The sequence below is a fragment of the Zeugodacus cucurbitae genome, chromosome 5 (assembly GCF_028554725.1).
Source record: "Zeugodacus cucurbitae isolate PBARC_wt_2022May chromosome 5, idZeuCucr1.2, whole genome shotgun sequence".
In the NCBI taxonomy this organism is placed as follows: Eukaryota; Metazoa; Arthropoda; class Insecta; order Diptera; family Tephritidae; genus Zeugodacus; species Zeugodacus cucurbitae.
The window spans coordinates 20,870,917-20,898,261 of record NC_071670.1 but is presented as its reverse complement, the minus strand read 5'-3'; the positions used below and the strand labels follow the sequence as shown (position 1 = coordinate 20,898,261).

The following is a 27,345-nucleotide window of genomic DNA, read 5'->3' as shown; positions in this document are numbered from 1 at the left end:
AAAAAAAAAACAATATTACTATTTAAGATTTAGAATTATACCTTAGAAAGGTATATGATGACCTTTTGGTACAAGATAGTTTTTTGCAGTCTTGTGGTTATACATACATATGTATTTAATATGAATATTTCAAAATGCAGTTGTTTGCTGCCTTTACCACTTTTCAAGAAAGTTGAAACCCCTAAATATTTTCGTTATATAGTTTATACGTTTTTTTGAATGAATCATCTGTGGGTGCTCTTATGTAACATTTTTTGTACCTATGCATTATTTTATGTAATACAGTGGAACTTTCATAACTCGAACTTCTATAACTCAAAGATCTCCATAACTCGAACTTGTGAACTCGCAATAGCGTTTAGAAATCAAATTTCATACTAATTTCTTTCCATAACTCGAACTCTTAATTTGGCAATATAAGTAAAATTTCATAAAAATTTTCTTCCATAAATCGAACTTTTCGACCAGGGCATAAAACAAAAAACAAAATTTCTATCTAGGCAGGATTTTAAAAGAGTCTATCTAAATCGTATGGAGACAAAAAAACTATGATATTACGTTTATGGATTGCATAAATCATGTAACAAACATGGGATACATTCGTCAAGAACCAACCAACAGCAAACTGCAACAAACAAAATTACAGAATACCTAATTTAATGCATGTACATGCGACGTAAATTAATAAAACTGTATATAATATTTTAAAGCTTTTTTTAAATTTTGTATGTTTTAGTTAAAATTCTATAACTCGAAGTTTTTTTGTGGATTATGGTGATTCGAGTTAGTGAATTTTGTATTTTTTTATAGCTTTGAGAAATGTATTCACTTTATTCTGCATCATTGAATTTTTACATTTATTTAATAGCTGTCATTTATATGTACATATATGATATGTTGTGTTTACTCAAATTTATATATTTTTTTTCCTTTTTAATTTAAATTGAAAAGGAGAAAATAGGACCAGTGCACCTAAAAAACCGTTGATGCGCCTAATTGCATACTTCAGGGGTGGTGAGGAAACGATAAAGCTTTTCAAATATAATTAGTTGCAAGTAATTTAAGAAAAACTAACAAAATTTTTTAATTTTACGGCTGTCAAATGTGACAAGTGCGGTCAAGAATAACACACTACCGAGAAATCCTTGTATCAGAGCTGTATTTTATACAAAAACAAACCGCACTTTTGCAATATCTGATCTAATATGCTTATTAATATATTATTATTTCTGGGTGAGCCAGTTTCAGTGAAAAAAAAGAGTACAAAAAATCAGGTTTAAAACAATTAGTCTTTATTGACATAATTCAAAATGTGTACAGTAATTAATGTAAATTATATATCAATATCCACACGATGTGCAAAATGCATTTGCATTATTTATTACGATCAAATTCCAGTTCTAATCCTAGGAAATACACTTGTTATTTCGCAAATTATTTTTCGAATTGCTTTCAATCAGATATCATCGGCTTTAAACCTTGTTTCTCTTTCTCCTTATCACGTTCGTTGCGTGACTCTGCTTGTCCTAGCAAAATAGCTGGATTAGGTTGACCCTGATGTGTTTTTTGTTTCAACATGGTCCAATCATATACATAATCATAGTGGTGATTCAATGTTCTGAAAAGGATTCTGAAAAGAAAGGGAATTATGTATCAAAAAATGAGTGTAAAGGGGCAAAATAGGGGGTTATGTGCCTATGTTACGTTTTCTTTTAAATTGTTAGTTTTATTAAATCGAAAACTTTTTGCATGTATTATTAGGTTATATATTCACTTATAATAATATAATTTAATTGTTATTACTTTCTCATGATTCCAAAAATTTCACTGAACGTATTAGTCGGAAAAACATAGGACAAAACTAAGGCACACATAAGTATCTTTTGGTGTTAGCTAATTAAATGTTTAATCAATGACAACAAATATTTGAAAACGTATTGCGACACTTAATAGAAACATATCCTAAAGGCATCCGGATGAGGTTTTAAGTATTAAACTATTAAAAATTGCAAGAAAAACGGGCAATAATCATGATTTAAAGACAAATGGAAAAATAGTTTATCTTGACATAAAATTAGTTGAGTGTTTGAGGTTTTTTTGCTTACCTAAAAAGTTGCCGGAGATACATGTAATCGGGCTGTTCCTCAAACCGCAAACTGCGACAATAATTTATATACATTGCAAATTCAGCTGGAAACCCTTTGCATAGAGTTTCAATAGGAGTAGACATTTTTTTCTCAGAAATTTTTTCGTATTTTTGTTGTTTGTTATTGGCTTTCATTCCCTGCCATGGTAGAACTCCACGATTAAAATACATCATAACGTATCCTAATGATTCCATATCATCTCTTCTTGACTGTTCAATGCCCAAGTGGGCGTTTATTGAAGCATAACGTGCTGTTCCCGTTAAATTTTTATCTTCACGATATTGTATATGAGTGCGGGAAACAGGATCTCGATATTTTTTAGCTAAGCCAAAATCAATCAAAAACAATTTATTGCAATGACGCCCGATTCCCATGAGAAAGTTATCAGGTTTAATATCCCTGTGAATAAAGCACTTTAAGTGAATATATTCAAGGCGTCCAATCATTTGATCCACCAGCATTAGCACCGTTTTAATAGTAAAATGGCGTGTGCAAAAATTGAACAAGTCTTCTAGGGATGGTCCTAGAAGATCCATTACTAAAGTATTAAAATTTTTTTCTTTGCCGTGATATCGGATCCTGGGAATCCCAACCCCACCGCTAAGGATTCGATATAATTTTGCTTCATATAAGAGTTGTGGATGTCGTGCATTTGCACTTTCCATTTTCACGGCTACTTCTTCGCCGCTTTGTATACTCATTCCCAGATAAATATCTCCAAATGATCCACTGCCTAAAATAAAATAATATTCAATAATAGCAATTAGCATTTACAGTGTATATAATAGTAATTAAAATACAATACAAAATTATAAAAACTTTAATGCATAACTACTTAATATATTATTATAGTAGAAAAAATCAAGATAGAAAAACAGTGGGGACAGTTCAAAGTTGATTTCTATAAAGACCGTAACTATTCGGAATGAAGTAACTAAAAAAAAATCAATTGATATTCTTGTATTATTTTAACTAAACATTTAATTATATAATGATGTTGTCTTGTGTATTTGGTTTTGAAAAATAAAAAAATGCACAAATATTTTTGGTGATTATTGCGAAGTTGATAGACCATTCGGTTACGTAGAACCGAGTGTTGTGGGAATCTCTTTTGTTTTTTATCTTGTTTTAAGTATCCCTAGTTTCAAGTATTACGGCTTCGTAAAGACCCTATTGAGGATAGTGATGAATGACCCTTATCAGCCATTTTGAATTAAAATGTCAATATTGCACCTAGAGCGGGCGCTATTAGTTTTTACTTCCTATCGCACGTAATTGCGATGACTATATATGTTGTTTAATTTCTATAGAACAAATCATCAGGCAGGTTCTGAAATCCGAGTGAAAGTGAAAATAAAAAAAATGTGAAATTTGAAAAGCAAAATCGAAATTCAGTAGAATTGAAAGTGAATTTGCTTGAATTTCTCGGAAGTGAATTACATTAATTATAATTATTATTTAATATAATTATCATATAAACTCAATTAGAAATTATTTAATGCTTACCTATTTTCCGAATAATTCTGTACTTCCCGCCAACAATTATTTCAGAACGATTGTCCTTCATGAGACGTAACTTCTCCATGGTGATAAATTATATTTGGCCAGTATCAAATCCTAAAAGAAAAATAATACATGATTGAATGATATTTAAACAAAATTAATATCTTAAATATCCGAAAAGTATTTTTAATAATACTTATGGCAGATTCATATGTTATTTTCGTTTAAATAATGAAGAATTATTTTTTACTTCATATATTAAAATTATACACCACTCTCTGATTTTTTACTGACAGTAAAAACGTAAACCGCACTGGCGATGTGTTGTAAACAGTAATACCACAAAAAAGTTGAAGTTCGATAAAACATCAACTGATTTTTTTTTTTTTTAATTGAGTTGTGATCGGCAAAACCGAATTTAGGAACTTCAACTGCTATGCATTTTGGTTGTAAACCGTAATGGGGACACTCCTTATTTTATTAGGTGACGTGACTGTAGATTTAAATATTTGTAGGTTTATAGCAATTTAATCAAAGATTTGGTATTGTTGAAACCAAATCGTTGGTCAAATATATTTTGAACCTAACTGAACGTTGACATGAAATGTTAGTGTGTTCGTAAGTGTCTGCATTTTCATCACAATTCAAAAGCCTTACGAACGTCATACAGACATCTTTGAAACCATACACAAATAAAAAAAATAACAAATAATAAAAAAAAACAAATAATAAAAAAAAAGATTTAGATATTAAAGATATAGATCGCATGATCTACACCGAGGTGTAATTTATAATAACAAGTTATGACGAAACCGATGGTCATAAAGTCGGGGGAATCAAGAAGTTCTTTATTATCATAATTTGTCGCAAAAGTTTTTTTATTCAATTCAACAGTCAATAATTATGTACTATTATTATTATGGAAAATAGTTTCTCGTACGTAATACAAGTTAATAGGAAAGACCTCTTATTGACCTATTGGCTCAGAACATAAACGATACTAGAAAAGAATTGGTGTAGCTTATTTATTATACATCTATAATAATAACAATATTATTCACCGCTAAAGTTTTATTTATATATTATTGAAATACAGTAAAAGCTCCGTATTCGCGCTTCCTTTATTCGTGTTTTCACTATTCGCGGATTAAAAAAATGAGACGCAATTTCTATATTCGCGACTAAAAATTTTTTTATTCGCGGATCTAATAAGCACATACATAATAATAAAATTATTCCAATAGGTATCCAACCCAATATTCTTGTCCGATGGGACTAATAAAAAAGTAAAATAGATCTTATTACAAGAAAATGTTAAATATTCCACTATTTTCGCAATATTTTTGAACTTTTGGTAATATTTCCATATAGAAGGGGCTCACATGGAACTGAACACAACCTATTGAAAAAGAGACTTCAACAAGCACTGGAAACGTGAATTCAATTTTAAAAATCTTAGTGAAGGTTTAAAAATGGCAAATGAGCTCTACGATTTCTTTATGAACATTGATCCGTCTATGGAACGAAGTCTAATTTTTAAGAAACAAATTGCTAATGCGATTTTGTGTATCAGTCTGAATTGAAGAAGCTTCTGAAAACTGCTAAGCAAGAAAAAATTACAAACTTCTTTAAACCATTGCCTAAGCCTTAAGATAATTAGTTAAAATGTTAAAAAACTTCAATTAAGTCATGTTTATATATACCTATTTGTTTTTTTTTTTGTCACCTAGGAACATATCCCCTATAATCCCATGCTTTTACTGTATTGCATTTGACCCTTTAATTCAATCAATTGTTTAATTATACGTATTTACATTTATAAATCAGAATAAATTAGATTTATACTCGCAATAACAGAGTCACTAAGAAAATAGAGGACTATCATTGTAAATATAAAAAGCTTTAAAATCTAAATGCACTTTACAAATATAACATTTGTTGGGGCATAGTGGTGAAAACTTTGTTTTCCATTTTTAAATTTCAATGAATGACAAAGTTTAGATTTACGTAGGCCCCAAACAACTTTTCTGAAGCTACCAATAAAATAAAAATTACATTCCAAATATTTTTTTAACTCTATTTCAATATTTAGATGTAAAATTCAAGTTAAATTATATACTATATCACAAAAAAAAATTGAAATACATGTTGAAGAAGTGTCATTGATACCATTAGCAAATGTAATTAGCTGACACAATTATATCAAATGTATTAAGATATTATGACGTATTCAATATGTATTGTTGCAAGCACCAAAGTCCCTAACAGGAATAGTGGCATCGGTAGTAATATATTTTCAATGAAATAGCACATATAATAAGAGTGTGCATTTATAAAAATAAAGAAATAAAAGTGTGATAAGGAAAACGTTGGATACTATGATACTTTTTTAAACCCGCTCTATACCCGCTCGTATACGCTAAAAATATGTCTGAAAATGGAGTTAAACAAACAAAACTCCCTTCTATTGAATATTTTTAATAAATGTTTTTAATAAACATTCATTTATTTGGTACAATTTCGATTTCTATGGCGCCGAGATCTGAGGTCCGTTGGAAATTGGACGTCCTCCCGATTAAAAAATATATAGGGTTCTAGGTACCGCAGACGCCTGGTTTTCGAGATATTCGGCTTTAAAGATAAAAAAATCAAAAATTTCAACAAGCAATTTCACACACTTTTTTCACTTCAAATATTTGAAATTACATTACTAACATTCAATGAAATTCAAATTTTACATTTATATAAAGTTTTTAAGCAAAAATTACTTATTTCATAAATCACTTTTCACTCTGCCTGCACCGCCAGTGCAGAAAGGAGTTCTACGCGAAAGAAAATTGGAAACCCCGGTTTTAGCTCGACCAGGGTTATTTTTTTAAATCGAGGCCGATGGCTGCCAATGATAAAAGGAGCTCTACGCGAAAAAAATTCAAACGTCCCTGGAAATATTTTTTATATACATACTTGAAGACAAAAAACTATGACATGCAAATAAATAAATATATTACTGCTGTGGAGGGACTTCTTCTTTCCTGCCATTTATTTATATATAAATTATTTAAATATAAATTAAAGCACACTTTTTTACTGCCTAATTGCAGTTTATTAAGGAAGTACAGTGGAACTTCCATAGCTCGAACTCTTGAATTGGCAATAGCGTTTAGAAATCAAATTTCATACAAATCTCCTTCTATAAATCGAACTTTTCAGACAGGGTATAATACAAAATTTATAATTTTACTACCGAGGCACAATTTGAAAATAGACAAAAAAATATGATAATACTATAATATATTTCATAAATCATGTAACAAAAGCATTGGATACAAACGTCGATAGTCAGACAATAGCAAAGTGCAACAAACAAAATTAAAGTATACATGTTTTAATGTAATGTGGGTAAATCTATATAACTGGAAGTCTCTCTAACTCAGATTTTTTGTGGATTGTGATGATTCGAGTTAGAGAAGTTCCACTGCATTTGTAAAAAATCCGTTGTGTATAGTCAAGCCTATTAGCTTTCTCAACAACCAATTTTTTCAAAAGGTTGTTATTTCTTTTATAACGCGTTGCATCTTACTAAGCTATCATAATATATACATTGAATAGGGTTATTAGATATACATACATATACAACCAATAACCATAATATTTATATGTTCATTCACATAATATTTTATGCGAAATATGATTGCTATACAATTGATATTGAAGAAAATATTACATAAATTCGAAGAATAAATTTTGAGTAAATCAAGCACTTCATTCCATTGAAAGTAGGCTAATGTGTGCATATTTACCAACCATATGCATGTTTGTCGATTCACTTTCTGTACTGCAGCGTATATATACAAAATTTTATGGAATCAATATCAATATATATATTAGATATTTGCTCCAGCAGGTAACTAGTAGTTTCAGAATATTTTATTAAACTAATTACTAAGTACCTACTAAGTAGTAGCTACTAATTACTCATTCAACACAATTTTGGAAAAAACAATACATTAAATGATGAGAAGCCAAACTTCATATTTTTCTCCGTCTCTTGAATTTTAAACATAAATTTCTTACCACACAAAACGTGTTTCGTCCCGAATCACTAAATCCAAACGTTTTAGAAAAAATATTACACTCTTTAAAGATTAAATTTCAACACTTCGAAGATATGTACATATATGCAGTATAAAGATTTTAGGGTAAGAAATTTCCTATAACCGCACATAAATGAAAATTGTTCATTGCTTACAGGGTTGCCAAGCTTACACACTATAAATAAAAATGGTCAAAAAGGTGGTAATCAATGAACTGAAATCTTCATAAGGCTACATATACATACTACAACAAATTATGAAAATACCAAAGTGTATTCAACAAAGAGAACTAAGTATTTGACATACCCGTTTTTGACAATAAAATAGTAAACAATTCATGTATTTGTTTACATTAAGCCGTCTTTTTTATCCTGAACAATATAACATATATTAATAAATATATTAATTATTTGCAATTTGCCAGTTGGAGCACAAAACATTAGTAAATTGCTTCCATGAGTTGTTTTGCATAAATAGAAAGTTTTCGGCATTTTCTTTTATTCATTTAAAAAATATTTTGTTTTGGTTTGAAATTTGTTTACTTTTGAATTTCAAAATTTGAATTTTTGAATGAATATAAGGGTTAAATCAATGGCAAAAAACATGTCAAATTCGGGTAAAAAAAATTAAATGCCATATACTTAGTTCACTTTGTTGAATACACTTTGGAAAATACCAATTAAAAATTGTTTAACAATTACAGGTGTTGTAAAATATAAAAGATAAATGAAACCAGCGAAATCATTGACCCACTTTTAATTCATAACTAAACTTTTTTTCAATATGTAAAAAAGAACTATGAAATTACAAGTTGAGTGCTGAACACAAAGACGACGACACGACACGACGTAGCGACGGCTAATCACAAATGTCGCTTTGCGACATATCAAACAGCAATTTCATTGTTGCCGTACTAACATCTTTCACTTCAATAAAATTTACATATTTAGTTTAAAGTAAAATTATTTACGCACAAAATGTAAAAATTGTCGATTTATTTGTTTTAAATAATCGATTGTTATTATAAATGATATATCAAAGCTATTTTACGTTTCTGCTGGCAAAATAACGTCATACTTGTGAGAACTTTGAATAAATTTACATTTCACATGTTAGTGGCAGCTCTACAGCGGCCATTGTCGTCGGCAAAATTAGAAACATTTCTAATTTGGGGACAACGACAACTACAAGCCTGTTGTCGCGTAGTCGTGCTGTTGTCAAAAAATCTGTGCCCATAAGAATGCGTGTATTTTAATATTTGACAGATGTCGCTTTATAGTGGTATAGTATATACACGATAACACATGTGTGTTCGATCTGCATGAAATCGTTTCGCCATACACGTTATACAAATTCATTTTACGCTCGTTCTTCAATGAATAGACATGGAAGAGAATAAGCGGATAATGTAACAACGCTTCTTAGAATTATGCTATAAATTTGTTACATTGGCAATTTTATGTATTTGTCTATATTTAGACAATACATTATTTGAATCATATTTTTTTAAATTTACGTTATTTCGTCATTTTTTTCTTCTCCAAGTCACCATTTGTGTGCATACAGCGCCATACACGACAAACATGTGTGCACACCGATCGTTAAGCTCAAACGACATAGCTCGCGAATGCGAATGCGAAAGCGAAAGAATGCGCTCGACTGCGTTTATTTCGAGCAACTACATAAATGCGCTTTTGAATGCGTTGACAGCTGTCTACAAGGTGATACACATACTCAATTTTTATTTGCGAGTTTGAAAACGAACTATTTAACATGGACAAGGATATTCAATTTTTAGTGATTTTTATTAGCAGTGTTCATAGAATACCTTCAATTAACGGCCTTAAATAATTAAAACACGCAAGATAGTAAGTAACATAATATTGGTTGCTATTCTCAAGAATGTGAAGGTTGCTGTGTTAGCGCGTGAAAGTTGAAACTTTTCAACTTCTGTGCGTCTTCGAGTCCGAGTTCGAATTTCGGAGCGCGAAAGCTATGTAGTTCATCTCATTAGAACATGTGTATTCAACTCAACTGTCAAACGTTCGCATTCGCATTCGAGAGCTATGTGGTTTAGCGCTAAAAAATCAAAAATTTTCGCGAACATGGATTGATATGTGAGTAAAGTGCTAAACACAAAGACGACGACACGACACGACGGAGCGACGGCTGATCACAAATGTCGCTTTGAAGCCAGCGTCTTGAACATTTTGAAGACGGCAGCGACATATCAAACAGCAATTTCATTGTTGCCGTACTAACATCTGTCACTTCAATAAAATTTACATATTTAGTTTAAAGTGAAATTATTTACGTAAAAAATTGGCGATTTATTTGTTTTAAATAATCGATTGTTATTATAAATGCTATATCAAACTTATTTTACGTTTCTGCTGGCAATATAACGTCATACTAGTGGCAGTTAGTGGCAGCTCTACAGCGGCGATTGTCGTCGGCAAATTAGAAACATTTTTAATTTGGCGACGACGACAACTACAAGCCTGTTGTCGCGTAGTCGTGCTGTTGTCAAAAAATCTGTGCCCATAAGAACGCGTGTATTTTAATATTTGACAGATGTCGCTCGTCGCTTGTCGTCTTCTATGTGTTCAGCACTTAACACTTTATTACTTATTACTCTACTTTTCAACTCTAACTTATAGCTTGTTTACACTTTTCTCGACAACTCTCTCCTTAGAATTGTCCTCACTCGACAACTCTCTTATCAGAACTGTGTATTGCTGCCAGTCCGACAGCCCTTATATAGTCGATTGTGAGCGACACATCGCCACTCGAACATTCTGACAACTACGAGTATCGATGTCTAGATACATCTGGCAAGTTATCGATTCCGATAGTCAATTCTAGTTTGTTCTGGTGCCATTTTCGTTACACTGCCCTCCACTTAAGTTTAATCGTCCCGATTAGACGTACTTCCAGAATTAAACGCTTAGCATTTCTTCCCCTAATATCGTCTTCTAGGACACTGTCGTCCTCCTTAACATTCCTTTCTCCATTGACATTAATCCTAAACCTTAAATCATTCCGTAACCAAAAATTATACTCGCAGTCGTCTACTCCGTTGATTCCTGGACAGCAGGCCGATAAGCCAGGAACATTTCACATTACATACATAGTACGTTTAGCCGGTTATAGCCGAATCGATGAGAGCGCGCCACTCCTCTCTTTCCTTCGCAGTTCGGCGCCAGTTGGAGATTCCAAGTGTAACGAGGTCGCTCTCCACCTGGTCCCTCCAACGGAGCGGAGGCCTTCCCCTTCCTCGGTTTCCTCCGGCGGGTACTGCATCGAACACTTTCAGAGCTGGAGTGTTTTCGTCCATTCGGACAACATGACATAGCCTCCGTAGCCGCTGCGTTTTTATTCGCTGAACTATGTCAATGTCGTCGTATAATTCATACAGCTCATCGTTCCATCGTCTGCGGTATTCGCCGTTGCCAATGTTCTAAGGACCATAAATCCTTCGCAAAATTTTCCTCTCGAAAACTCCTAGTGTCGCCTCATCTGATGTTGACATCGTCCAAGCTTCTGCACCATAAAGCAGGACGGGAATGATAAGCGACTTGTAGAGTTTGATTTTGGTTCATCGAGAGAGGACTTTACTGTTCAATTGCCTACTCAGTCCAAAGTAGCACCTGTTGGCAAGAGTGATTCTGCGCTGGATTTCGAGGCTGACATTGTTCGTGTTGTTGATGCTGGTTCCTAGGTATATGAAATTATCTGCGCCTTCGAAGCTAGGACTGTCAACAATGACGTGGGAGCCAAAACGCGAGAGCGCCGACTGTTTGCTTGATGACAGGAGATATTTCGTCTTGTCCTCATTCCCCTCCAAACCCAATCGCTTCGCCTCCTTATCCATGCGGGAAAAGGCAGAACAAACGGCGCGGTGATATCAATATTATCGGCGTACGTAAGCAGCTGTACACTCTTATAGAAGATTGTACCTTCTCTATATAGCTCTGCAGCTCTTATAATTTTTTCCAGCATCAAGTTAAAGAAGTCACACGATAGTGAGTCACCTTGTCTGAAACCTCGTTTGGTATCGAATGGCTCGGAGAGGTCCTTCCCAAGCATGATGGAGCTTTTGGTGTTGCGGGGATACCAAATTCAGACATCGCGGCGTAAAGGCATTTTCTTTTTCGTGCTGTCGAAAGCAGCTTTAAAATCGACAAAAAGGTGGTGCGTGTCGATCCTCTTTTCACGGGTCTTCTCCACGATTTGGCGCATGGTGAATATCTGGTCAGTTGTGGATTTTCGAGGTCTAAAGCCACACTGATAAGGTCCAATCAGTTTGTTGCCGGTGGGCTTTAGACTTTCACACAGTACGCTCGATAGAACCTTATAGGCAATATTTAGGAGGCTTATCCCACGGCAATTGGCACAGATTGTGGGATCTCCCTTTTTATGGTTTGGGCAGGGCACACTGAGATTCCTATCGTCAGGCATGCTTTCTTCCGACCATATTTTTCAAAGAAGCTGATGCATGCACCTTATCAGTTCTTCGCCGCCGTAGTTGAATAGCTCGGCCGGTAATCTTTGTTGTTCTTCAGGCGGGTGATTACTATTCGAATTTCTTCATGGTCGGGTAATGGAACATCTGTTCCATCGTCATCGATTTGGGAACCGGGTTCGCTATCTTCTGGTATTTTACTTTCACTGCCATTCAGCAGGTCGGAGAAGTGTTCCCTCCATAATCCTAGTATGCCCTGGACATCGGTTACCAGATTACCACATTGGTCTCTACATGAGGATGCTCCGGTCTTGAAACCTTCGTCAAGTTTAAATTTTTTCATTTCGGCCTCTTTCTTTTTTTGTCTGCAGATGCGTCTCGCTTCCCTCTTCAGCTCTCGGTATCTATCCCATTTCGCACATATTGTGGTCGTTTGCAACATTGCGAGGTAGGCAGTCTGTTTTCTCTCCGCTGCGAGACGGCAATCCTCATCGTACCAGCTTGTTTTTTGTCGTTGCTGAAATCCAATTGTTTCGGCTGCAGCGGTACGCAGTGAGTTTGAGGTGCCGTTCCACAGTTCCCTTATGCCGAGATTCTGATGAGTGCTCTCAGAGATCAGGAGTGCAAGTCGAGTAGAGTATTTCGTGGCTGTCTGTTGCGATTGCAGTTTTTCGACGTCGAACCTTCCTTGTGTTTGTTGACGGGCGTTCTTTGCTGTACAGAGGCGAGTGCGTATCTTCGATGCAACCAGATAATGGTCCGAGTCTATATTTGATCTTCGTACGCGCGTCTAAAACACAGGAGACATGTCTTCCGTTTATCACAACATGATCGATTTGGTTACGCGTGTTACGATCAGGAGACAGCCAAGTAGCTTGATGTATTTTGTTATGCTGGAATCGGGTACTACAGACGACCATATTTCGGGCCCCAGCGAAGTCGATCAGCCTCATGCCGTTTGGCGATGTTTCGTCATGGAGGCTGAATTTTCCGACTGTTGTGCCAAAGACTCCTTCTTTACCCACCCAGGCGTTAAAATCGCCAAGCACGATCTTGACATCGTGGCGGGGGCAGCGCTCATAGGTGCGTTTTAAGCGCTCATAGAAGGTCACATCATCCATCTCTTCCGTTGGGGCGTGGGCGCAAATCAGCGATATAATGAAGAACCTCGCTTTTATGCGGATTGTGGCAAGACGTTCATCCACCGGGGTGAATGCCAGGACTAAGCGACGGAGTCTCTCTCCCACCACAAATACAACACCAAATTTGCGCTCCTTTATGTGGCCGCTGTAGTAGATGTCACAAGGATCCACCTTTTTCCGTCATATCAGCCTTAAAGGTGATATCAGCCTTTAGTCGTATGAGGACATCAACCAGCTGGGCAGAGGCACCTTCCCAATTAAGGGTCGGGACATTCCAGGTGCATGCCCTTAAATCATTATCCTTAAAACGTTTGCCGGGGTTGTCATCAAAAGGGGGGTTTCTCATCCGAGGCTTTCTTCGATTTTTCATTGGTACTTCGTTTTTATGTGGTGGATCCCAAACCATACGCACAACCGCAGAAGCGAGTTCGCCTTCTCACTTTAACTCGCTTTCGAACGGATGTTTGTTAGCTACCCAGAGGGTACTTTTTCTAAAATCGTGATCTTATTGAATCTGTGGAAAATAATAGTTTCTGGCCACTCCCAAGTGAATGACAATCAAAAACTTTCCTCACTTACGTGAACCTCTACACATGATCCCATCTTCCCACTATATTATGTATACACAAGATTAAATAACTAAAACCTATTGTATATATTTATACTCTCGCAACAAAGTTGCGGTTCTTTGCCTTTCCATCTGTTCGTGCAAGCGATAACTTGAGTAAAAATTGAGATATCTTAATGAAGTAATTGTTATACATATTCCTTGGCATCCTGTGGAGGTTGGTATTGAAAACGGGCGAAGTCGGATCACTGCCAATCCCACAAAATGGCGAAAACCGAAAACCTATAAAGTGTCATAACTAATCAATAAATAAAATACAAACTAAAATTTGGTACAAAGGATTACACTAGGAAGGGATGTAATTTTTTTTGGAAAGCGGGCATAGCTCTCAGAAACCAATAAAGCTATATGAACGAAACTTTCTGCAGTCGTTTCCCTTACGTCACTCACCATTAATGATCGACTACTAACCACGCCCACCTGTTATACAAAGGTTATGTTGAAAATTACTAAAAGTAAGTTAACTCACTAATGATGATTTTCATTATTCCAGTGGACTTTATCAATAAATTGCGAGAGTATAAAATGTTCGGTTGCACCCGAACTTAGCCTTTCCTTACCTGTTCCGTTATGGTTTGGAGCACAGAGTTGTTTAATCTTTTTTTTCAGCTTCTGCTCCTTGATCTTCATTCTATTAGCGTAATAACGCTCTTTGGCAGTTTTTCAGCTCCGGTTTAGTTGTGTTGGTTGAAGCGGAGGTGTTGATGTAGTCGGGACGGAATATGTAGTCCGAACGGGATATGTAGTCTGAACTGTAGATGTAGTAGAGACGGGAAATGTAGCGGGAAGTAATTGGCTGATCATAAGGCCAACAAAGAGCGTATGGCTGTATCCAGCCAGTACACTGTCTCCGAAAATTGCATATCTATATCTTCCATATATGGAGCAATACACGGAGACGCACCCGTTCTGCTGGCATTGTCTTTTGCGGTTTTATACACCGATAGAAAAGTGTTCATTTTATTTTCCAATGCTATTACCGTAGTGGAAGAGTTCTAATGAAAAGAATTCCATAAAGTATTTTCAAAAATATATATATAAACTTTTAACTTACGGTGAAGCCTCGTGCCAGTTTGTCCTCCAACACATGCGTTGCGACCCCTTGGTTTCTACCACCGTCCATATCTTACGTTTTCCGCAAGATATTTAATTTTTATACTCTCGCAACAAAGTTGCTAAAGAGAGTATCATAGTTTTGTTCACATAACGGTTGTTTGTAACGCCCAGAACTAAACGAATTAGATATAGAGATATATATACCAAAGTGATCAAGGTGAAGAGTGGAGTTCAAATCCGAATGTCTGTGTGTCCGTCCGTCTGTGCAAGATGTAACTTGAGTAAAAATTAAGATAACTTGATGAAACTTGGCACACTTATTTCTTGGCACCATAGGAAGGTTGCTGAGCAAAAGCTATGGAAATAAAATTTGGTATGAAGGATCGCACTATGAAGGGGCATATTTGGATGAAATTTTTTTGGGGAAGTGGGAGTGGCCCCGCTCCCAAATAAGTTTTTTTTATATATCTCGCAAACCAATACAGTCCAAAAATTAAGGAAATCGGATAATAACCACGCCCACCTCCCATACAAAGGTTAGGTTGAAAATTACTAAAAGTGGGTCAACTCACGAAAGAAAGACGTCAGAAACACTAAATTTCACATAAGAAATGGCAGATGAAAGCTGCACTCAGATTTTTTTACAAAATGGAAAATGGGCGTGGCGTCGCTCACTTATGGGTCAAAAACCATATCTTAGGAACTACTCGACCGATTACACGGCATCTCAGTTGGCTGTGTCAAAAGCAGCTAAAACACACAAATTAAAGGGTAAATTTAAGTGAGTGTTTGTGATCATAGAAATTTAAAAACTTCTTGTATGTTTAATTAGGAGGACTATTTTGATCCATTTCCACCATGTATTGAGGAATCATAACGTTGTATCTCTTTACAAGGACATGAATTTGACGAAATTAGTTCAGTGGAAACACAACAGCAAGAGTATGGATGTTAAGACGAACGTTGCCCGTGCTAGATTTAGAATTCCTGAAACATAAGGTAATTATTACCAACTTTTATGTTGTTAAAATTCAAATTTTGCTTTTTTAATACGTTTTACATATGTATATAGTGTAGTACGATAATACATGTATAAAGTAAATATAATAATAAACACTTAAATGGTGTTTTTTTCAATAAATATGAAATATAATTAATGATTTTGTTATTAAATTCTCATTTGTAATTTTGGTAGAACTAACCGAAATTAGCGGATATAGTTTCTGGGCTTTTGTGGGTCGCAGTACTGAAAGTGCACGAGAAGTTTTCGTTTGCAGTTTTGGGTCTTTCACCCGTAATAGTACCAAGAACACTACTGAAAGCGCACATGTAGTTTTGGTTCGCAGTTTTGGGTCTTTCATCCGTGATTGTACCAAGATCATTGCCCGAATTGTGCAAGAGGTATATATAAATTGTTAAATGATGAATGTGCATGAAAGGGATGAACGATATCACGTACACAATAGTTTCGTGTACTTTTGTCAATTCGCCCTTAAGAATGGCATAGAAACTTTCATTGAAACTGCTGGTACCGCTCCCTGGCAAGTCACCGAAGAATTCGCCGGAACCTGTTTTGCAGGGGTTAGGTCGGCTATATAAGGGCTGCCGGACTGGCAGTACGACATAGTTCTAATAAGAGAGTTGTCGAGTAAGGACAATTCTAAAGAGAGAGTTGTCGAGTAAAGTGTATACAAGTTATAAGTTAGAGTTGTAAAGTAGACTATTGTAACGAAAATGGCACAAGAACAAACTAGAATTGACATTCGAAATCGATAACTTGCCAGATGTATCTAGACATCGATACTCGTAGTTGCCAAAATGTACGAATGGCGATATATCGCTAACAATCGTCTATAAAATCCAGTGATGGAACTCAGGGTAGATTTTCAACGTAAACGACAGATTTACCGTTATCTCCATTTACGAGCATAACGCGATAATCTGTAATTAATAAACGAGTTCTTTTCTTGATAATCCGATATCAAGAATGCTAGAATACAAGATTACGCCATTCGTTTACAGTTAACTTTCTTGGGGTTTAATTTCCTTTTGAGTGACGCTATAAAGACCCCCAAATACGCCAGCAAAACAAAAAACGATAGAAAAACTTACAAATTGCACGGTAGTACAAAACAATAGAACCAAAATAAAGAGTTGAAGTCAAGGCTAGTGCTTAAGTATTATTTAAAATTCTATGTGAAAAATATATTAACGTGGGAAAAAAGAGCTCAATGGCGGAATTTAATAACAATAGTACAAAAAAGTCGTATATAAAGAGTTTTTTTTCACTTTTCCAACCAACAAAAAAGTTTTGTAACAAAACATATAATTTTAATTATAGATATGCATTATTATATTGGATCGTTTTATAGATGACGATTTTAAGAATTACGTAAATTGTGATATTTAATCTGCACATTATTTAATTTGGTTCCTTATGTTTTACATTTCGGTTTTCTATTTGACTATTCTTCTGTTGCCTATTCCCATTCGAGGTTCCTGAGTGCATCACTATGTCGAAATCTTGTACTCTATCATTCTTGTCCGATATTATGAAATACTCCGTTTTATACCACTATATTTTCGGTATTATTCTTAGTTTTGTCGATAATTTTGCGAAGAAGAGGTGAAATGTCCAAAGAAAATGTAAACAAAAAGGAGCGACAGCGAGAGAAAGATGTGTAATACAACAACAAATACAACATATTTGACAATTCATAAACTTATTTGGCTATATGTAAACGGTTAGATTATTGGACGAGCTTAGAACGAGATAATGTTCATATGTAAACATGCTATTAGTATTTTTAATCATAAAATATTGACTTCAGAATAATCACTGTCATGTCCATGCCTAGTTTCGTTCAATGAGTAAATAAAGGAATAAGCTTTGAAAATTGTAGAAATTTTTGATAAATCTACATATACTTGTGTTATAATAATAGAAAGTCATAAATTGTCGACAATGCAGTCCAATACGGTTTTGAAAAATATGAAAATGCTGAGTACATCTCAAATAGAACGAGCAGAATTTGATGATCGAATCCTAAGTATCTTAGATATGATGACAAGCGTCGATATTGAGGATAAGATGGTTGTGGAATGCATTGGAGAGCTTTTAAATATTGAATTTCCTAAAAGCAATGCTGAAAATGATCCACGTATAAAAAAATTTCTAAGCTGGTTGTGCCAAATATTATGGAAAAATGAATTTGCTGAAGTACTTGCCATCAGAGTAATTTCAAAGCTTATCAAATACAATTCCAAATATTATATTTGGACTTTGGATAATGTATTTTGCTCACAATCTCCTATTTATGAACGGATTCTAGAAGATAAAACTGATGTATATCTGCTATCTATATTAGAGTGCATAGATCTTATATTTGATGATTTAAAGATGGACGCTATGACTGATGAACAAAAACAGTCTATTAGATCTGTATTCACTCTTTTAATTCGTATGCAGTATTCATCAAATTTAAATTCGCTGGAAAACCCAAAAATAATACTTTATTCTTTAATTTTGCTGAATAAATATATATCAACATGTAAAAAGGATATAGAAAATCATATATCCGAACTAATGGGAATATCTTTAGGATTCATGCAATTTGGTCTCAATACAAAAGATATATCGGTCGTTTGTCCAAAATTAATTACGCCGTCCTATTACGTTAATAACTTGTCAGATGAACATGAAACTGATGAGCCTAACATTCATCAAAAAGTTGGAGGCAAACTAGCAAAACAAAAACGACATCGAGGACTAAAAACCAAGGATATTGTTAATACGGTATTTGAGACTACGAACAATAAGCTCGGAGAACTTGATTTGGAAATGACAAATATAAACAATATGGAAAAAACACAATACGAGGCATTTAAAAATGAAATTAGTTCAAAAATTCGTTTAGCCTCTATAACACTTTTTGGCGAAATAACACTATCTGTTAAAAGGTGTATCCTTTATACATATTGGCAATCAATATTTCCATATGACGGTGTAGACAATGTATATATTCGTGGAGATATTCTCTTTGTTTGCCAAAACGATGACAGTTCTAAGTGTCGTAGTGCAATTCTAAATGTTTGTTCTGATGTTCTTTTGAAACTGAAGTCTCTATATAGCCAAGCGGAGTTTAAAGATAGGTCGGCAGCATTCTTACCTTTTTCGCATATGCTCGGTTTATCAATTATAACAACATATAAATCGTTATTAGAAATTATAGACAACGAAAAGTCATTACCTGTTCTAATACAAGCTTTAAAATGCTTAGCAGCGTTAGCAGAGGTAACACCCTTCGCTAAACTTGAAAGTGATATAGTGTTCAAATTCCTTAATACTGTTAAAAACCTCGTTAACCACAGCGATTTCACAATTCAAATTTCTGCAATATCAGTGTTGGAAGTTTTGTTAATGGATACGGAAATGCCTTCTGAAATTGCTGAAGCCTTGGGTACATCTAATGAATGTATCAAAAGATCAGCAACAAATGAAAACATTGTCAATATTGGTTCCGCTAAAAAATTCAATATGGAATTTTTATTTAACAGAGCAAAAAATGTATCTTACAAATATAATTTTGAATCATCATGGTTAATTTTAAAAATTATTTCCAATTTAGAAAATAACCCTATTCAAGACAGTTCGCTATGTAGAAAAATAAAAACCCCTTGCTCTTTACGAATTAAAAGCCTTCATATACTGACAGCAATGGCTATTCATTTCGAGTTATTTTTAAAAGATAATTTGGAAAAAATAACGGCTGTCATGGAGGATACTATACATGATGGACAGGTAGAAGTTCGTTTATGTGGATCAAAATTTTTGGACGCTTGTGTTTATCAAATGAATTTGTTTTTACAAAATAATTGTAACAACGATAATATATGCTCTTTTAAGTGCTTCTGGATTCGCATATTATCGATCATTACAAATCAAATGAGTAGAGAAAAGGAATCCACTGCAGTAAAGATTGCCTTATGCGACGCAATATCAAATATTGGCCCTGTTATATTTGAAAATTTGCCAGAGTCTATTCGAATTACTATATTAAGTTTTTTATCAGGGTTAAGTTGTGATTCTACGGAGGATGTTTTAGTTCGAGCAACAGTAGTTCGAGCTTTGTCTGTTTTCGTAACTTTTCCGTCAATGCGCGTAAATCTCGTTTTTATTGAGAACACTGCAGAATTGATTTTACGATTAGCAGGAGAAGGAAATATGATTGTCCGTATCAAAGTAATTTGGTCTATGGGAAATGTTAGTGATGCTTTGTTAGAAAATATCACCGATAACGCAAATGAAAGAATTTCGGACGAAATATTATGGAAATTAATTCAATACTCAAATCAAGCCTGCAATGACTGTGATAAGGTTCGATGTAATGCAGTTCGAACTTTGGGTAATTTACTTCGTTTATTAACGGAGAAGCATTTTCAACATATTTCCGAAAGAACTGTGATAAAAAGTGCTATTACTAAACTAATTGACGGAATTCGTTCTTCTGGGACAGCAAAAGTCAAATGGAATTCATGCTATGCTGTCGGAAATGTGTTGCAAAACGAGCGGATATTTCTGTATTCGAGTAGACACAAAGACTTGACTTGGCATGCACCGCTTTTTTCCGCCCTTTGTCATGTCATTTATAATCACCCAAATTATAAAGTAAAAATAAATGCAACAACTGCTTTAATACATATTAGGAAACGAGAACATTTTGGAGAGCACTATTCAAATATTTGGAGCGCTGTTTTAGATGCTATTGAACAATCTAATAATTTAATAAATTTTTACGAATATAATCATAGAGATCAATTGCAAGAGCAGATGTGCTTCTTAATTTGTCACGTTATAAAACTAGCAACTTTACAAGACATTACAATACTTTCGCGTATACTATTGGAAAAATTAGAAGTCTTAAAAAATACTTGGATAAGAGTGTTAAGACGCTTGATTCCGGGAAAAGCTGCACCTTTACTATCTTGTTCGACACATCTAAATGATTTATTAAAGTCTTCTTCAGAACTGAGTTCGGAACAGAAAAATGCAATTTTACTTATAGTGGATGCAATACCGACAAGCTATTAATTTTTCTATTAAATATATGGTTTCTACTTATTCATAGAGTTGATGTTACATTCTACAGAGAAATTTATTAAGGAATTAAGGATATAAATATTGTGTGTAACTATTCGAATACATAAATACAATTTTGTCAATGTACATCATATGTAACCGATCCGATGAAGAAGATTCTTTAGTAGATTGCGGAAACCACAAAAAAAAAGATAATACGAGACGATGTATTCTGCTATTTGAGGACCTTGGTCCACTTAATGAAAGAATATAATCTCAATGCAGTCGTGTTCGGGTTAACAAATTCGGCTACTGTGGTGGTTTTGGAAGTTTACCTGGCAGTATGAACTGAAAAGATGCATTGTTGGCGTTGCTACATACTTCTTTTACATAAACAACGTAAGCGTGATGATCCAGTTTTTTATCTATCTACTTTGCGAATATCAGCAATAATAATAAACAATAATATGTTGAATCCACTATGTATAAACTGAATAAAGCGATTGTATATAGTAAACATTTAAATATTTAATCTTAATTCATTTTTTGTTAACTTCGTCCCATTATTTGGAAGAAAATACGGATCACAATTTAGGGTTCTAGTGTTTGCTAAGAGACATGCATCTACCAAGAAAAAAGTTCGCTATTGCATACATAAAAACTGCAAATTCGTCCTGGAAATTGGAATATTCACAAAGAGGTAGCTGCGGTGATCACCTTGCTAAATTTACACTCGCCAACGATTATGTCCGTAGGAATGGTGCGTGCGGTAAAGGCATTGAGTGAATTCTGTGTAGCCGGCCCAGTTAGCTTTATTGAAGCTAATGTAATGCAGGTGGTCTGAGGTCCTTATGTTCTGTATCTGAGGCCTAGAAATGTTGTAGTCGATTTCAATATTTTCAGATGAGCGGTGGACCGCCTGCAACACTGTTTCTACAAAGTTGTTTACAATATCTTGGTTATTGGTGCCCGATTAATATATTGTAAATGAAAATCACAATCACATAAGGATTGGTCTTACGTTTTGTTAATCCTCATTTTTAAAACAAATTATCGGAAAAAATCGAATGAGAATTTCATCAGGAATATTAAAATTGCTTTAAGGGTAACGTATTTGATAAGCGGAATCCAAACGGACCCAGATTATCATTCGATAAGGAGCTATCAAATTATATTCAGAAAGATTCCTTCCGCGTTTTCTCGTTCTTCTTCAGAGAGTTACTTGTCGTCATGACACAATTTTCATATACTTGCGACATCTTCATTATGCAGCATGAAAATGGGTGAGATTGGATTATAACAACATCCACCCCCATACAAAGGTTACTTCAGAAACATTAAATTTGAAATGGCATAAAAGAGCTACACTCAGATTTTGCATATCATATAAAAAAGTGTAATAATTATAGTGTAGGAAATTTATCGAATTGTGTAAGTTTTGAATTTTCGGTGGTGCGGTTTTGTTACTCCATGGTGATTTCCGACAGACTTTGCCGGTGATTCATAGCATTACTCTCGCGGATGAGTAAACTAACACTTTTTTAATATAATTAAATGTATACCTTACGTATATGAATATACGCGTGAACGTTTCTACTGGTTTGAAATCCAAATATTTCCTATACAACCGACTACTGACGGCAAATGCGTATATTCGCAATTCAGCGTCGCACTCTTTTTTCTGCGCGCCAGTATGATGATATAGCGAATTTTCTTGGGAGGATGACAAAATTTCAATTTTACATTGAAAATCCATCCTATCTCCATGCGTTCCTCGCATATTTGAGCCGCTCACCAATTATTTCTTACGATGATGTTAAAAATCAAAAGTTGAAGAATTTCCTAATGTCCTCAGGCATGTCGTTGTCATGATGGAACAACTCTTATCCTATTGGCTGACCGCTGCTGGGAAATTTCTTCATTCAGACGGTCCCATTGTTGACATTATCGGTTCGATTTAAGGTTGGCCGGGGTAGCTCAAAATTAATTATTCTCTGTATGATTGGTTTTGTTGCGATTCGCAGATGGAAATTCGGTCGATGATGTTTTATATAAATTCGTATGAGAGCCATGCTTTGTATTATATTTTTCTCATATTGAGCAACTCACGATTTTTAACATAAAATACTAATATGTTTCCATAATTATTTTGTCAGCATATATTAAGAATTATTTTTCGTTTTAGTGATCAAATGTGGTTTAAAATCATGCTTTTTAGTTTTTAGACAATATTTATTTCCTTTAAGGACAGAAACAAATTTTTTTGGAGGATCTTATACATCACCTCATAGTCCAGACCAGCACCAAATGATTATTACCTGTCTATAGCGAGTGACATTATGCAATTATCTTCAAAATCTCAACAATGTAATAATAAATTTAAAACAAAAATAATGAAGTTCTTTATACTAGACTTAATATAATCATCCTCATTTAGGCAAATATGAATCAAACTGTGTTTTATAAGGTGAACAGAAGATATAATATTTTAGGCTTTTAAGAAAAAAAAATCATGTAATTGTAATTCAAAAGAAGTAGAAAGAATCGACCAGATATGACCGATGCCGATGCCAAGTGCGATTAATCGGTCGGACTCCAAAAATATTATTTTACAAGGGTGAATAATGGACAGTAATTAACCAATTATTGTATAACACCTTATTAAAAATAATTAACAAAAATTGTTTTTATATTGTATTTCAAGTCTTCTGCAATAAATAAGTGTATACAGATACATATCGAAATTCAAGAGAAACAAATTACTTCAGATACAGACTAAGATTCGTTAACCCATATTAACAAATTTAATATAAAATATACCCTTACACAACAACAAACAATAAATAAAATATATATAACGACGAACTTCTTTTAACTTTTTACTCTTTTTCTGGTGCATAAAATTGTTAATGCTTTTTATTTTTGTATTTGTGATAGGTCTATTCCATTTTCGATCATCCATGTATCTGTTAAAAATTTAAATAATATTTTATTAAAAATAACAAAATATTTACGTTTATGCCTTTGTATAACTATCTTATTTTAATTTGTTGAGCCTATACTTGACCAAAGCAATTTAACAAAATGTAGCTGATGTTTAAAATATTATTATTTTTTTTTATTTTATTTTACTTATTTTTTCTTTTCAAAAATATCAATAAACTCTGTCGAAGTTTGTTTGAAGAGTTTTCATTACTTGTTTCGCGGTCTTCCTAATATTCCTGCTAGGGTTTGAGCCATTTGGATCTTCAGTGCCTGCGACTAAATATTTACCTGAGCGTGTGAACTAACCCATATTAGCAAATTTAATATAAAATATACCCTTACACAACAACAAACAATAAATAAAATATATATAACGACGAACTTCTTTTAACGTTTTACTCTTTTTCTGGTGCATAAAATTGTTAATGCTTTTTATTTTTGTATTTGTGATAGGTCTATTCCATTTTCGATCATCCATGTATCTGTTAAAAATTTAAATAATATTTTATTAAAAATAACAAAATATTTACGTTTATGCCTTTGTATAACTATCTTATTTTAATTTGTTGAGCCTATACTTGACCAAAGCAATTTAACAAAAGGTAGCTGACGTTTAAAATATTATTATTTTTTTTATTTTATTTTACTTATTTTTTCTTTTCAAAAATATCAATAAACTCTGTCGAAGTTTGTTTGAAGAGTTTTCATTACTTGTTTCGCGGTCTTCCTAATATTCCTGCTAGGGTTCGAGCCATTTGGATCTTCAGTGCCTGTGACTAAATATTTACCTGAGCGTGTGAACTATCCAGTTCAATTTGTTCAGAGAAGCAATGCCTATAATTAAGATAGTCTAAAAGCCTTCGCGGTAACGGCAGCGTTTGTATCAAGTCTTTACGTATAACTGTTTTTAAGATCACAAATCTGGAATTTAAAATTAAATAAGAAAATGATTTTTCTTAAGAATGTAATTACAAATTAAGTAGTTTACCTGCACATATGCTGTAAACTTTGGACGTGCTTAAATCTTGAAACTGGGTTTGTTAGCTGCACTCTCATTGGGCCATGCTCTGGTCGTCTATGAAGGAAAAATAGATACCTAGCACAGAATATTTGTTAAATTATTAGCATTATTTTCCTTTTGATAAATAAGTCTTCCAACCTTCCACTTCTTGAATGATCAACTGCTTTTTCGATGAATTCTGTGATCGTCTGCGATTTGAATTTTGCATATGAACCAAATGAAAACGTCCCTGAAAAAATATGGTAGAAACGAAGTATTACATTGAAATTAGTTGAAAAATTGGTGTATGATATACACCACGAATCAAAATTTTTTCGCATAAATTTAGATAAATTTTTTTTGAAAAATAATAATTATAGTAAAAATTATTAGAAAGAAGTTTAAAAAATATGTTTAATACTCATCTCCATGGAGAAAAAACACTTATGAATTGGGTAATTTTTCAGCGCCGTAATTTATATAAGTAAATAATAGAATTTAAGGCTCGAAACAATAACTATACACAATTTCTTTAAAGAATTTGGTTATTTCAGTAGTGGACTTAATTCAACATTCGATATTTTCACACCTACATAAGTAAAATGTATCAAAAAGGAAAACTAATATTGGCGAAAGTGAAATAAATTACCTTGATCCTGTTCTATTCGAACATGACGAACACTATTATTTAGTTTAAAACTAAGAGAAAAGATGTAGTGATCGTCAGAACTGTCGCGTACAATGAAACTTCCATCTGATTCAGTTGAGAGGACTTTCTCAGCTGCCTCACTTGACAATGGACCCCAATACCATCCATACTTTTGGTAAAAAATAACGAAAATAATATATGTACTCAAAAACTATAAAATATGTTTACATCTTACATCCTTAACTTTTTCAATGCTAGAAGTAAATTGAAGAGACCTTGCTTCCTCCTTCTTTGTAGAATTTCCTTTGCATTGCTCTATATAAGACTCAGCTATAAAATGTAATAAAAAGAAAAAAACAGAAATATACAAGTCTTAGTAAAACGGACATTTCCGCAAATAATTAAAAATCATTGCAAGTTCTTACTAGTACTGATAACATATACAGAGGTAGACAAAATTATATACACATCGAACGTTTTTTACAAATTTTACAGAAAAAGTTTTTGCTTGTTGTTGTTGTTGTGGCAGTGCCACAAAATGGTTTGTTGTTGTAAACATTGATCTTTTCCTCGGCGAATGAAGTCGGTTTGACAAGAATAGCTAGAAATATGGCGGAGAAATAAGCAAATGAACTGAAGTCTCGCAGTAGTTAAAAGTATTTACACACATTTTTTTTGCGTTTTTTCCGTCCGTACTCGACTTTCAAGCGCGTACTTGCCAATTTTGTTCAGCAAGCAGTACGTGATATCGATTTTCAGTTCCAGATTAAGATTCTCCATCACGGAGTCTTTTTGATACCTTCACCTGGGAACTATTTCCAGTAAGTTGAGAATCTAGCACTAAATATAGTCAGGCTGAATGTAGCTTTGCAATGGTGAAAGGATTTTTAAAATCGTCAATTTTTGAGTTGTTTTTGTGTTTATTCATTACAAAGATACATACAGATCTTTCCTCTTTATAATAGTAGTATAGATAGAGATCGTGGGAAAAAATAGTAAATGTTAATATCGTACGTTCTTAAAAAATCCGGTTTTTTAGATGTTTTGAATTATATACAGTTCAAACCCTCTCACTGTACAATACTCAGTTGGGTATTGGACCAACTAATCCGGTAGATAGAATCATATGAAAATAAAGTATATTCCTTTTTCGAAGTTTTTTCCACTCGAATTTCGAGAATAGACTTATTGAAATGTATTATTTTTTAGTTAGAGAATGCTGTTAATAAAGAATGGAGTCAATGTTCGTCCTAAAATATTGGACCAATTTTTAAAAATGGTTAAGCTACTATTCTTCTCGTATGCGTGTATATATAATTTCACACTTAAATAAAAATATTTATTTTTGAATGATAAGAAATATACATTCACTGCCCGTCATCAGGATAGCGCCCCCCAAGCATGCTTGGTTAATATCAAATATTTTCCATAGTACTTGGGTTAGAATACAGCAACTTATATACTATCTATACTACTATTATAAAGAGGAAAGATTTGTATGTATGTTTGTAATGAATAAACTCGAAAACTACTGTGCCGATTTCAAAAATTATTTCACCCCGACTAACAAATAAATATTTTATTGATAATACCATAC

The 27,345-nt window shown here is 33.6% G+C and overlaps 3 protein-coding genes across 8 annotated transcripts in view; 1 reads left to right on the top strand and 2 right to left on the bottom strand.

The window, feature by feature from the left end:
- Window positions 1–1,270: 1,270 nt before the first annotated feature.
- LOC105215039 (casein kinase I) lies at window positions 1,271–7,919 on the bottom strand. Its single transcript, XM_011188781.3, has 4 exons — window positions 7,725–7,919; window positions 3,654–3,764; window positions 2,106–2,880; window positions 1,271–1,630 (listed from the first exon to the last, which is right to left on the bottom strand). Exons 2-4 carry the CDS (start codon window positions 3,730–3,732, stop codon window positions 1,453–1,455), a joined length of 1,032 nt encoding a protein of 343 aa, XP_011187083.1. The 5' UTR covers window positions 3,733–3,764; window positions 7,725–7,919; the 3' UTR covers window positions 1,271–1,452.
- A 9,929-nt stretch (window positions 7,920–17,848) lies between these two features.
- Window positions 17,849–21,639, top strand: LOC105215038 (HEAT repeat-containing protein 6). Its single transcript, XM_011188780.3, has one exon. It carries the CDS (start codon window positions 18,001–18,003, stop codon window positions 21,124–21,126), a length of 3,126 nt encoding a protein of 1,041 aa, XP_011187082.1. The 5' UTR covers window positions 17,849–18,000; the 3' UTR covers window positions 21,127–21,639.
- Socs7_1 (Suppressor of cytokine signaling 7) overlaps window positions 21,112–27,345 on the bottom strand; it is a 29,848-nt gene continuing 23,614 nt past the window's right edge. For 2 of the 6 annotated variants that reach the window (XM_054230515.1, XM_054230514.1), the window contains 5 exons: window positions 25,984–26,078; window positions 25,749–25,917; window positions 25,259–25,349; window positions 25,088–25,195; window positions 24,707–25,020 (listed from right to left, as the gene is read on the bottom strand). In XM_054230515.1, the coding sequence (XP_054086490.1) occupies window positions 24,876–25,020; window positions 25,088–25,195; window positions 25,259–25,349; window positions 25,749–25,917; window positions 25,984–26,078 (608 nt within the window). In that variant the 3' untranslated portion in view covers window positions 24,707–24,875. Of the gene's footprint in view, window positions 24,582–24,706; window positions 25,021–25,087; window positions 25,196–25,258; window positions 25,689–25,748; window positions 25,918–25,978; window positions 26,079–26,173; window positions 26,350–27,345 lie in introns of those variants that run through there. The other 4 variants (XM_054230513.1, XM_054230516.1, XM_029042121.2 and 1 more) reach the window with 4 other exon arrangements.